Consider the following 13,615-nt stretch of genomic DNA (forward strand, 5'->3'; position numbering starts at 1 on the left):
AGGAGTGAGCAGAGCAATAATGACTCAGATTTGCTGCCCACTGACTGTGGGCTCTGGGCCCAGTGGCCTGCCTGGTCTGACTCAATGTGCATCCTCCTTGTGGTGACTGTCCTGCCATCGTTCTGGCACAGTCCGGGCACTAGAGGCAGGGCCTGGCTTCTCAGTGGGTGGTGACGGGCAGTCAGACATGGTTCAAGGGCACGTGGGCGTTAGCGTTGCAGGTAGAGGGGCGCTCTTGTTTGGGGCTGGTAGGCCCTTGGACCTTGCAGGGGTGGCCCCCATGTGCAGTTTCCCTGCTAGAAACATGTGGGGCTTATATTGAAGGAGAACTGGATTATATCACCCTGGAGCCCTGATACAGTTTAGTAGATATGTTTCTGACTTTTAAGATTATTTTAAAAAATGGTTTTATTTTCCCTGGCCAATATAATTTTTCTTGGGGGCTTTTACTCTTTGATCTGGGCTGGAAAAAATGTTACCATTTTAAGACCTCTGAAAACATGTCTCTGGATTTATTGTCTGTACAAATGGAAATTCAGATAATAGTTCTGTCCTTAAGAAAACAGGAAAAGAAAATAAATTTCTTGCTACTTGGAATGATAAACACAGTGAAGTGTGTGCCGTGTCTCTTGCGGTAGAAACTCAAGGTCGGAAATAATTCCTTTCCTCCCCCTTCTTCTAGCAGCTCCCTGAGGAGTGCAATGGCTGATATTTGCTCCTAATTGTAGCCATAATTTTAGCCTGCAATTAAACACATGATTTCCTTCCCAGCTCATGTTTTTTTAGCTCTTCTGACATGGGAACGACAAAGCTCTATAATCTGAACGGTCACTTTAATCTGATAGGAGGTTGCAGGAAGTCACCATGCTCTGGGCACCACTGGCTGCCTGGGGGAACTAGACTGATCTTGCCTCTAACCTGGTGGGCAGCTTGGGTTCTGGTGTAGTTTCCATTCTGCTGCCTGTGCTGCGGGGTCCACTAAGACCCTTGGTGAGGTTAAGGGTCGTTGGAGCGAGCAGCAGCAGATGGGGAGGACCTGAGTTGGCCGAGGTCCCCTCAAGGTGGCGGATCTGGGGTTGGGGCCCCAGGGCTGAGCTGCCCTCCATGAGGGGCAAAGAGGCTTCTGCTCCAAGCCCGCTTGAGCTGCTTTTCTCATCCTCAGCCTGTCTCCCAGAGGCCGGCCGCCCTGTACAGGATATTGTGTGTGGAGCAGGGCTCCCTACTCCGGGAAGTTGGGGGACCGCCAGAGTGAGGAAAGAAACGGGTTTCTCTGCTCAAGGTCTTGAGAGCCCCTATCACTACTGTATGTCATGACCCCCAGGGACGTCAGGCAGGCGTGGTCCCCTGAGTCTGCAATGTGGCATCTTTATTCCGGGAGCACTGGCAGCCCGCGGTTTGGGAAGCCTTGCTGGGTGGGTCTCCTAGGATGGTGAGACTGACTTTGCACATGTGTTGGCCGCTGTCCCACGCACACATGTGCTAGGTCTCCCCTGACTTTTCACCACACCAGGGGTGCACTGAGAAGCTGAGGCCCCGGGGCTGGCTGGGGGCGTGAGTCCTGGCACCTGTGAAGTCTTGCCCCCCGGGAAGCCTCATCCAGGGGCCCTTTCTGATTCCCTTCCCCATCTTGGGTGGGAACTCTGGCCCTTCTGCGGCCTTGTGGTGGTGCGGTACTGTCATCCCCACCCGGTCTGCCCCCCAAAACCCTGGGGTCCCCAAGCACCCAACTGTCTGCACCTCTGAGTGGCGTCTGTGGTCTCCAGCACCGACCCTGGCACATAGTGGCTGTGCATGAAATCGGTGAGTGACTTTTAAGTGGGAAGTAGATCTCACCCTCACTCTGCTCCTTTGAGGTGGGAGGGAGAAGGGTTCTGGATGGTTCTCAGACCCCCGGGCTCCTACTGGCTTCACTCTGTGGCCCCGATGCCCGAATTGCTTGTGAATTTATTAGGAACAGTGCTGAGTCCCTCCCTGCTCGTGCACTTGTATGGAGCAAGTGCCGTGTGTGCCTTTGGCAGTGTTTACGCCAGCGTGTGCTGCTGACTCTGCCGCGCCTGCTCTCACAGCATCTGCTGGGCTCTCCTTGTACAAGTCAGGGGCCTGCAGGCCACCTCCAGGGCAGGGTATGAGATTATTTGGGGGGCCTTCTAAGCTTTCTTTGTCTTCCATATTTAATTTGTTCTAAAAATTTAATTATGAGGAGTTCCTCTTATGGCTCAGTGGTTAATGAACCCGACTAGCATCCATGGGGACATGGGTTTGATCCCTGGCCTCACTCAGTTGGTCAAGGATCTGATGTTACCGTGAGCTGTGGTGTAGGTCGCAGACTCGGCTTGGATCCTGCGTTGCTGTGGCTCAGGCGTAGGCCAGCAGCCACAGCTCCGATTGGACCTCTGGCCTGGGAACCTCCATATGCCACAGGTGTGGCCCTGAAAAAGACAAAAAGACCAAAAAAAAAAAATTTTTAGTTATGAAACATACAGAAAACAGATACAGGTGTGCTCATCAGCCAGGTGGTCACATAGGCATCCTGTCTCTCAAAGCCCCACTCCTGCCTTCTCGTCCATGTGGATGCTGCTGCTGCCTGCCTTGGGTATCCGTCTTTCCTGCCTCTGCTTCACGTAACTTCTCCACAAGTGACAGCATTTGTTTTGGGTATTTGAAAATATATGAATGGTGCCCTGATGATATGTCCTCACAGCAGATTACTTTTTAAAGATCATAATTTGTGTTTGAGACGCACTGTGTTGACGGCTGTGGCCACCCAGCAGTGTCCCGTGGAGGAGTTCAGGTGGAGTTCATGCATTTGTCCTTCACCGAGTGACCATCACGTCAGATCACTTTTTCTTTTATAAACATTACCAGAGTGAACACCCTTGAATGTTTCCTTTTTTGGTTCGTTTGTTTTTTTAGGGCCACACCAGGTCACATGGAAGTTCTCAGGCTAGGGGTTGAGTCGGACCTATAGCTGCCGGCCTACACCACAGCCACAGCAATGCCAGATCCTCACCGAGTGAGGCCAGGGATCAAACCCGCATCCTCACGGAGACTAGTCAGGTTCGTTTCCACTGAGCCACAGTGGGAACTCCCTTGAATATTTCTTTTTGTGTAAGGGTTTCTAGAGTATACCCCCACAGTGGAGTTCCAGGGTTGTAGGGTTTGTTCGTCTTGAACCTCGCTGGATACAGCACCAAAATGCCCCCCAAAGTGGTTGTGCCAGCTTTTGCCTTCTTGTCTTTTTATGTCCTGTTGACATCCCTCTTCCCTGATCCTTCTCTCTTGCCGGGTCTGCAGAGGCACCTGTGCGAGGGAGCTTGTCCTTCCTCTGGGGGTAGGCTGGCCCTGCCCCCCAGGTTACTGTTTACACTGACGACGTGGGCTTGAACTTGGGCTCTCCAGCTCTTGTAACCATTTGACTTGCCCTTGCAGATGGCAAGTTTGGTGCCTACATGCAAGTCCACATTCAGAACGACGGGCCTGTGACCATAGAACTGGAATCGCCAGCTCCTGGTGCTGCCACCTCTGACCCTAAGCAGGTAAGGCCGGAGTCGGAGATGGGCTGTCTCCTGGCAGCCAGTAACTTCTTGTGGCTTCAGTCTCGTTCCTGGAGCAGTTCTCAGTCTGAGGTGGAGAAAATGCTTTATTGCAGTGACCTAGAGTTTACTTGAATAGGTCCCTTCCCAAGAAGGCCCCTGTTCCCCCTGAATGTCCTTGGTGCTGTGACAGGGACTGCCTACCCTCCCCAGGGAGATGCCCGTTGTCCTGTGTGCCCTGTGTTGTGGCAGGGACTGCATGCAGCCCCCCACCCCCAGGAAGGTGCCTGTTGTCCCGTGTTTCCTCTGTGCTGTGGCAGGGACTGCATGCAGCCCCCCACCCCCAGGAAGGTGCCTGTTGTCCCGTGTTTCCTCTGTGCTGTGGCAGGGACTGCACATCTTGCTTCTTTCTAACTGGGTTCCAGACTGTCTTTGCAGACAGAGCCCAGTCCTCTGGGCTGTTCCAGGGTGAGGTGCTTTGGCTCCCACACGCCACTGGGTGGCAGCAGAGGAGCAGCACAGCCCCCTCGCCCCGGCCTGGTTCCGAGTGTGGGGTGGCTACGTTGAGGAGGTTTTATCCCACGTGTGGGTAGATGTGCTACCCGAGGTTCTTTGTAAATCTTCGTTTTTCTAAAGCAGTGTCTGACCTGGATTTGCTGCCAACTCTAAGCTTTCCAAAAAAAAAAAAAAAAAAAAAAAAAATTTAATTAAAATAGAGGAAGGAAATCTGCGCAAGTCTTTGTGAGCTGTGTGCTTCTCAGAGGTGCTCAGCACTTGTGAAGGCTTTAATTAATGCCCCCACTTCATGGCCTTTGAGAGGCAGGGGGTGGGCAGAGAGTGAGAGCTGAAGGGACAGCCTTGTTCTGCCCCCAGCCCCTACTAGGACGCTCTGAAGTGGAATGACGTGGGGGTTGGGGGAGCATTATATAAACTTCAAGTTCTGTGACCCGTTCAAAGTCATCATTTCCAAGGGGAACATAACCTTCCTTTTTTGTTACTGATTCTTTGAATTGACGGAGAAGCAGGAACACATCTGACGCAGCAGCACTGGGCTTCAAAGGTGATAATTGAGGTTCCTGGAATTACTGATAACATTAAAGAAAGTCACAAATGAAAAACGCACATGAAACATTCAACTTTTTATTTTGATGTAATTTGAGACTTACAGACAAGTTGAAAGGAGTCAGAGTTCCCATGCATTCTCTCCTCGGCCCCCCAAATTTTACCCTCTTACATAAGCACAGTCCACTCATCAGAACGCTGATGTCAATATTGATGCAGTACCACTGGCTACGCCACAAACCTTATTTCAGTTTCACTAGATTCTCCCTCGTGTCCTTTCTCTGCTTCAGGTTGATCTGGGATCCCACGTTGTGTTTAATCACCTTCTCTAGCCTGTGGCTGGTCCCTCGGCCTTTCCTCGTCCTCTGTGACCTTGTCACTTCCCGGGCCTGCTCTCTTGTAGGGTGTTCCTCCTTGGTTTCTGGAGTTGCACTGAGGTTGTGTCTTTGACAGGCTCGTTCTTGGAAACCCCTGTCTTCAACCTGGTTTTGTAGGACCCCATTCTCTCCTGGGTTCCCTCTTGCCTCTGACTGCTCCTTCTGCTTTCATTTAGTCACTATTTTGCAGTTTGGGTTTATTATTCTGCTTTAACTCTTATTTGGAGAAAATTTTTAATCAGGTTTTTTTCATTTTAAACATTTTTCTGGAAGTGATACAATAATACATTAAATCTTTAGGATCTTCAGCCTTTTTGTAGCAAGTACCCCTCTTTTCTTCTCTATCATTAAAAAAAAAAAGGTATCATTCTTTTTTTTTTGTTTTGTTTTTTCTTTGCTGCACCCACAGCATGTGGAAGTTCCCAGGCCAGGGATGAACCTGTGCCACAGCAGTAACCTGAGCCACTGCAGTGACAACGCTGGATGCTTAACCCACTATGCCACAAGGGAACTCAACTCCTTTTTTTTTTTTTTAAGTGTGGAGGTTCCCAGGCTAGGGGTCTAATCGGAGCTGCAGCTGCTGGCCTACGCCACAGCAACACCAAGATCTGAGCTGCATCTGCGACCTACACCACAGATCATGGCAGCGCCGGATCCTTAACCCACTGAGCGAGGCCAGGGATCAAACCTGAAACCTCATGGTTCCTAGTCGGATTTGTTTCCTCTGCACTACCACGGGAACTCCCCCCCCCCTTTTTTTTTGAAACCTCTAACAATTCATGCTAACTTATTAGGATATGAAAGTCTTTTGTTTTGGTTAGTTTTGAATCTTGTAAGAGCTTTCTCTTCAAATGCATGGAGTGTTCTGTGTCAGTTTCAATTATTTATTCCAGTTAACTGACTCCAGAAGCCCCAGACCCTAGAAACTGCCCAGATCTCAGTCCCCAGGCTCACCAGGAGGTGGCCCAGAGGGGCTTGGGGGCGGTATTGGCTTTGCCTGTGGCCTGTCTCTGCTTTTCCATTCTTAATAAGAACAGACTTCCTCTTTGGGCTCATAGCTGATTTGTTTGCTTTTATGTTATTTTAAAGCATAGGCTCCTTAAACCACCCGAACAAATGAACAATGTGTGTGTGTGTTTTATTGAAGTTGAGTTGATTTACAACGTTGTATTCATTTCTGCTGTACAGCAGAGCGATTCACTTATACGTCTATCTTGTTTTTCATATTCTTTTCCTTTATTACAGGATATTGAATATTATTCTCTGTGTTATACAGTAGGATCTTGTTGTTGATGTGTATTTATGTATCAGTGTCTTTTTATTTATTTATTTATTTTTTTGTCTTTTTGCTATTTCTTGGGCCGCTCCCGCGGCATATGGAGGTTCCCAGGCTAGGGGTCGAATCGGAGCTGTAGCCACCGGCCTACACCAGAGCCACAGCAACTCAGGATCCGAGCCGCGTCTGCAACCTACACCACAGCTCACGGCAATGCCGGATCCTTAACCCACTGAGCAAGGCCAGGGATCAAACCCTCAACCTCATGGTTCCTAGTCGGATTCGTTAACCACTGTACCACGACAGGAACTCCTCAATGTGTTTTTGGTATGTGACAGTGTACTGGGCACTGTTGGGGGGAGTGAGTACCCTCAGGGGCTAGTGCATTTAAGGTGTAAAGGCTTCATTTGTTCCTGTGTATGTGTTTTGGGTAGATTCTTAGTTATTTTAATCTTCTAATCATTTGTGGACGTGTTAAAAAAACAAACTCCTTACATTACTGACTTTGGAAGGTCAAGCTGAGGTTAACTAGTATCTTTTTGTTATTCCCAAGGGAGGGAGGTCAAGTTCATCCTCCCAGGGATTTATACATTGAGCACAACAATAATTTAATCAGCCAAATTCAAGATTTTAATCAGAATTCTTAGCTTTTTAGCTAATTTATTAGGAGCTTTCTAGTTCCGGGTAATGTAGGAAAAAAAAAACGTTCAGCCAGTCAGTTATGTTTTGTAGAAAGCCTTGTTCAAACATTTGCATTACTAATGGAAAGGGAAGAATGATCTGGAAGTGATAGAAATAAAAAATGAAGTTTTTTTTTTTTTTTTAAAGACTGTTCAATAGATTAAACACAGAAGTGTTTTGCAAACATTTGTCAGTCTGACTGATAAAAGGTTTATTATTTTTAATCCAGTTGGTCTTGAAGAGATGCTAAAGATGGGAGAGTGGGTTGTGAATTGGGTCAAGTGAGCTTTTAGGGGTTCGAGAATTGCTGTGGGCTTGCCCAGTGGATTTTCGGGGTGTCTGTGAATGAGTGCCTTTGCTGAGAGGGTGCAGGGCTTCTATCAGATTCTCCGCAGGCCTCCAGTGAAGTGAAGGTGCTGGGGGCCTGGGGGCTCTTGCGTGCACAGTTGCTTGTTCTTTCTTTATCTGAGTCACTTGGGACATCTGGCTTTAAGCCACTGAGGGTTTCTGCTAAAATGCAGAGTCTTGGAAACACTTCCCAATCTTCCCACCTCACCCCCCACAACTGCCAGATTTTTTGAACCAGAGTTCCTGGCATGTCTGGATGTGGAAGGCAGAAGGGTTTTGTTTGTTTGTTTTGCTTTTTTAGGGCCACACCTGGGGCATATGGGAGTTCCCAGGCTGGGATTGAATCGGAGCAGTAGCTGCTGGCCCACAGCAATGCCAGATCCAAGCTGTGTCTGCAACCTGCACCACAGCGCACAGCAACACCATATGTTTTTTCTTAAGAGTAATTTATTTATTTATTTATTTGTCTTTTTGCTATTTCTTGGGCCATTCCTGTGGCATATGGACGTTCCCAGGCTAGGGGTCGAATCGGAGCTGTAGCCGCCAGCCTACGCCAGAGCCACAGCAACACAGGATCCGAGCCACGTCTGCAACCTACACCACAGCTCACGGCAATGCCGGATCGTTAACCCACTGAGCAAGGGCAGGGACCGAACCCGCAGCCTCATGGTTCCTAGTCGGATTCGTCAACCACTGCGCCATGACGGGAACTCCGCAACACCGTATCTTTAACCCACTGAGCGAGGCTAGAGATCAAACCGGCATCCAGGTTTGTATCCTGCTGAGCCACAACAGGAACTCCAGATTTGTGTTTTTAACCATCTCTCCCTGGGCCCCTCACGTACAGTAACGTTTAAGAACTACTGAACTGGAGGCAGTTGGACAGTTGGCAGTAAAAATTGTCATTTTTATCTGCTCCAGGCGTTGGTCTCTTTTGGACCCCCTCCCTCCCCCATCCCGGGCTGAAATGTCTAAAACTACTTTACAGCCTGTGTTACTGCAGCTGCCAGGAAGCAAGATGGCCGAGCTCAATTACTGAGGTCACATAGGAGGCTGTTGTCATTTATCAGTGCCCCTCAGTCCCTTGCCACCCTCCCTCCACCCCCAGCCATGGTGGAAACACTCCCAGAGGCTGGTGCCTTCCACACGCAATTACAGATGTGCCAGGGAAAAGCCCATAGAGCAGCAGCTGCTCGACACAGTAGTGATGGTTGGTGGGCCCTCCTCTGAGGGATGGAGGCGTGTGCTTGTGGCATAACTTCTTCCTTACGAGAGGTGAGCCCTGTGTGTGGGTGGGATTGTGGCGCTATAGCCTCTTACAGTTTTCAGTTGAAAAGCAGTTTCTAGATCTCTTGGTTTTTTGGGTACCAGACATGGGCTGCCTTACCCATTGGTTGACATATTGGTTGCATTGATTGGACTAGAATCAAAACCCAAGATGACCACACCTAAGTCTTTGCTTGGAGAATTGAAGTCTCATGAGATGCATGGATATCAAGGTTACGTGGGCAGTTAACTAGACTAATCGTTTATGTTTAAAAACACGTGGGACATGGTTAAGGGATCATTTTTCACGGAACATTACTTGTTAGGTTTATGGTAGAGGCTTTTCCCATTGCATCGTAGGACTAGTTTCCTACAGGTTCCTTACTGTTTCTTGAGTAAGTGTCATTTTTTTCTCCTTAGCGTTTCTGTTCATTCTCCCTGAAATGAGCTCCCTCTCTCCCTCTTGCTGCCTTCCCCATCCTTTAAGGTCCGTTTCAGACGGTGCTTCATTGGTGACCTCATCTTAGTGCCCATCGGGGCCCGGTCTTCTTGTCTCTGAACCCTCGCTGCATGGTGTGGCACTGACTTCATGGTGCTTAATGCTCTACATAATGGCCCACGCACCTTTGTTCATTTCTCCATCTGTCCTTCCACCTGTGTGTCCATCCATTTGTCCACTCCTCTACCCACTGCCCAGCATCCCTCCACCCAGCAGGTACTCCCAGGGGGCCTGCTGCTACAGGCCCTGCAGAGGAGAGGTACAGCCCTGAGCAAAGCAGGCCCTTGTGGAGCTGGCATCCTAGTGGGAAACATACGGAAGTATGTGTCATTTATTTATTTTTTGTCTTTTGTCCTTTTTTTTAGGGCCATACCTATGGCATATGAAGGTTCCCAGGCTAGGGGGTCTAATCGGAGCTGTTGCTGCCAGCCTACGCCAGAGCCACAGCAACACCAGATCCGAGCCGCGTCTGTGACCTACACCACAGCTCACAGCAATGCCGGATCCTTAACCCACTGAGGGAGGCCAGGGATCGAGCCTGCAACGTCATGGTTCCTAGTCAGATTCATTTCCACTGCACCACGACGGGAACTCCCTCTGTAAAAGGGAGGTCTAAGTTTGTAGCCTTGTTTGCATTCCCTCTCCTCCTTCCCTGTGGGGTCACAGTGCCCAGGGAGGACCCTGGCCCGCCTTCTGTCTCAGAGCTGCAGTGCCTTTGACTGCTTGGAGGACAAAGGCTGCTGTTAACTGTTGGTGTCATTGCTGGATCATGGGACCTTCATGGGACAAGTACAATTTCTATAAACTTCATTCCAGAAATGCAGACCAGATCTGTGTTTTTTGTTTTTGTTTTTTTTCCTGTTTCATGTTGTTCCTTTGCCCCATCATTTTGTCTTGGGAAGAGTCTCATATTTTCATTTTAAAAATTTCATGCCAGCAGTGTATTAACTGGACAGTGCCAGGTTAGAAATGTTATTTTTATTAGTACGTTTTTATAGTGTTCCTGGGTAGAACTGATATTTTTATAGAAACAGTTCTTTTCCTGTCTTTTATTTTTCTCATGAGCCCATAAAATAACATTGTGATATTTTTTGTTACATATGATACATAAAATCAATATCTTTTAAAAAATTCGAAGTTTAACCAGAAGTTTGATACATTAAAGTTGCTTTTCTCTATAATCTCTTATTCCCAGAGCTAACACCATTAATAAGCTCTATGTGTTTTCTTCTAGACTTAATAAAAACATTTACCCACATTTACACACACTCATAGAAAACACGTGGCATTCCTAGGTGTGTGTAAGTGTGTTTGTCATACTTTTTTTTTCTTCTTCTTCTTTTTAGGGCCAAACTCTCGGCATATGGAAGTTCCCAGGAGGCCCAGGGTTGAATTGGAGCCATAGCTGCCAGCCTGCAGCCACAGCAACGCCAGATCCGAGCTGCATCTTCGACCTGTACCACTCAGCTCCTGGCAACACTGAATCTTTAACCCACTGATCGGGGCCAGGGATTGGACCTGCATCCTCATGGATACTAGTTAGGTTCATTCCTGCTGAGCCATAGCAGGAACTCCTCATTGGCATTTTAATACCATCCAATCCTCAGACCCCATTCATATTTTAGTGGTTACCCCTATAGCTTATCTATATATGTGTGTATGTGTGTGTATATATATGTGTATATATATATATAGACTGTGTGTGTATGTGTGTATATATATATGTATATATATCTAGACTGTGTGTATGTTGTGTATATATATATGTATATATATATCTAGACTGTGTGTGTATGTGTGTATATATACACACTATATATCTATATATCTATATATATATATATATATGCTAATACACATATATGTTCAGAATCATGTGTTGCATTCACTTCTCATATGTCTTTAGGTTCCTTCATTCTAAGTCCCTTCCTTGGTCTTTCTTTGACTTCTGTTATCTTGGCTCTTTGGAAGCCTATAGGCCAGTTATTTTGAAAAATGCCCCTCAGCTTGGGTTCCTGTGGCATTACCTTCAGGATGCACGTGTGTAGGTGTATGTGTGTGCATGTATGCGCATGCCCTTGACCTGCGTTTACTGTCCTGGGACAGGCTGCTTCCCCACCCTCCAGGTCACTTGTGTTGTTGCATCCAGAGCTCGTCCATTCATTTTCACTGCGGGGTAGGACTCTGTCATGTGACTGTACTGCCTTTGATGAGCTACTTTCCTTTTGGTGGACTTAGGGGTTTTGGCAGTTTTCTGCTGTTACTAACAGAGATGTAGACATTGTCCTTATTACATTTCTTTTGTGAATGTAGATTTTCAAAGCAACAGACCTTTATCATTGCCTTTAAAATTTGAACTAATTCAAACTTGCTGGACTGTGGAGAATAATATAACAACACCCAACTTTAGCCAGTATTAAATGTTGGCTCTAGAATCTTTAAGTTGGTAAAGTCATCGTCCCAGTCAATAAAGGGGAGTTTTACTGGGACTTGCTTAGAGTTAGTGGGTCACTGAGTGAGAATTACTGTTAATGATGAAATTGCCTCAAAAGTAATTTTTTTAAGGTCTCGCTCAGTGGGTCAAGGATCCGACGTTGCCGTGAGCTGTTGTGGAGGTCACAGCTGCAGCTTGGATCTGGTGTTGCTGAGGCTGTGGGGTAGGCTGGCATCTGCAGCTCCAATTTGACCCCTAGCCTGGGAATTTACATATGCCACAGGTGTGACCCTAAAAAAAAAAAAAAAAAAAAAAAGAAGAAGAAGAGCAGAAAACGAGCCTAGTGGCTCAGTGGGTTAGGCATTGGATGTTTTCACTGCTGTGGCTCAGGTTTTTGCTGTGGTGAGGGTTTGATTCTTGGTCCTGCAACTTCCACATACTGTGGGGGGAACCAAAAAAAAGCAAAAAAAAAAAAACCCCAGAAAATGTAGGCCTCCCACCCAGATGTGACCTGGGTAAATAACATAGCACATTGGCGCAGCCACCTTTTCTTTTCGGCTTCCTTCATGTCTCTGCAACAGGAGGAGTTGGTGAAGGTGAAGGATAATGGCCCTGAGAGGCTTGCTTGGCTCCTGGGCAGACTCGCTTCTCCTCTTGGATCCCTACCTTGGCCCTGGTGTCGCTTCGGGTGACATGAAAAGTGCCGTCAAGAGATTCGTCCCCAGCCTGCTCAGTCCCCAGTATAGATGGGTGATAAATCAGTTCCATGCTTGTGCATGATGTGAGGCTGACCCAGGAAAGGAGAAGGAAGGAATCGGGTCAGAGCCCAGCTGGGTTCACCAGCCCCAGGAACCAGAATTCTCCAAAGATGAAGAAGTCTGTCAAGGAGTTCCTGTCGTGGCACAGCGGAAACAAATCCGACTAGGAACCATGAGGTTTTGGGTTCGATCCCTGGCCTCACTCAGTTGGTTAAGGATCCAGTGTTGCCGTGAGCTCTGGCCTAGGCCGGCAGCTGTAGCTCCAATTGGACCCCTAGCCTGGGAACCTCCATGTGCCGGGGGTATGGCACTGAGAAACAAACAAAAACACCCTGTAAACTCAGGGCTTAGAAGCGTGGTGGGTGGGGGCAGCCTCCAGAGTTTTGTTGACCATCTTATTTTTCACCAGAGGAAATAGAAACATGGAGAGGGGGATCCTCTTGTGATCCCCACACCTGCCAGGAGAGACCCGGGGTCAGTCTGGACCGTGGTGTCCTTGACTACGTACAGCATTGGCCAGGGGTAGGAAAACACGAACTACTCAAACTCCGGCTCCTACAGGCTTAGGAGTCTGGTCTCAGTACCAAGAAGTGAAATCTCTTACCTTCTTTCCTGGGCATTTTCTCGGTTTCTTTTTATTTTTTTTGTTTTTGTTTTTGTTTTTGCTTTTTTAAGGCCCACACCTGTGGCTTAGGGACCCCAGGCTAGGGGTCTACTTGGTGCTGCAGCTGTAATGCCTACACCACAGCCACAGCAGCTTGGGATCCAAGCCAGACCTACACCACAGCTCATGGCAGCTCACACCGGATCCTGAACCCACTGAGTGAGGTTAGGAATCGAACCTGCATCCTCATGGATACTAGTCATGTTCATAACCTGCTGAGCCACAGTGAGAACTCCCTGGGTTTTTTTGTTTGTTTGTTTGTTTTTGAAATTTTATTGAAGTTTAGTTGATTTACAATGTAGTAATTTCTGCTGTATAGCAAACTGACTCAGTTATCCGTGTGTGTGTGTGTGTGTGTGTGTGTATTCTTTTTCTTTTCCATTATGTATGTGTTATACAGTAGGACCTTGTTGTTTGTCCATCCCATGTACTAGTTTGCAGCTGCTAATCCCAAACTCCCAATCCTTCCCTTCCCCGCTCCCCTCCCTTTGGTAACCACATGTCTGCCCTCTACATCTGCAGGTCTGTTTTTATTTCATAGATGTGTTGATTTGTGTCATATTTTAGATTCCACATATAAGTGATATCATATGGTATTTGTCTTTCTCTATATGACTTACTTCACTTAGTATGATAATCTCTAGACGCATCCATGTTACTGAAAATGGTATTATTTCATTCTTTTTTATGGCTGAGTAATATTCCATTATATATACA

The 13,615-nt window shown here is 47.5% G+C and overlaps 1 protein-coding gene across 1 annotated transcript in view; it reads left to right on the forward strand.

Moving 5' to 3' along the window:
- DTD1 (D-tyrosyl-tRNA deacylase 1) overlaps window positions 1-13,615 on the forward strand; it is a 135,513-nt gene that overhangs the window by 18,855 nt on the left and 103,043 nt on the right. The window contains exon 4 of the mRNA XM_003134277.6: window positions 3,430-3,536. Coding sequence (XP_003134325.3) covers window positions 3,430-3,536 — 107 coding nt within the window. The remainder of the gene's footprint in view (window positions 1-3,429; window positions 3,537-13,615) is intronic.

This window comes from Sus scrofa, chromosome 17, assembly GCF_000003025.6.
Source record: "Sus scrofa isolate TJ Tabasco breed Duroc chromosome 17, Sscrofa11.1, whole genome shotgun sequence".
NCBI lineage: Eukaryota > Metazoa > Chordata > Mammalia > Artiodactyla > Suidae > Sus > Sus scrofa.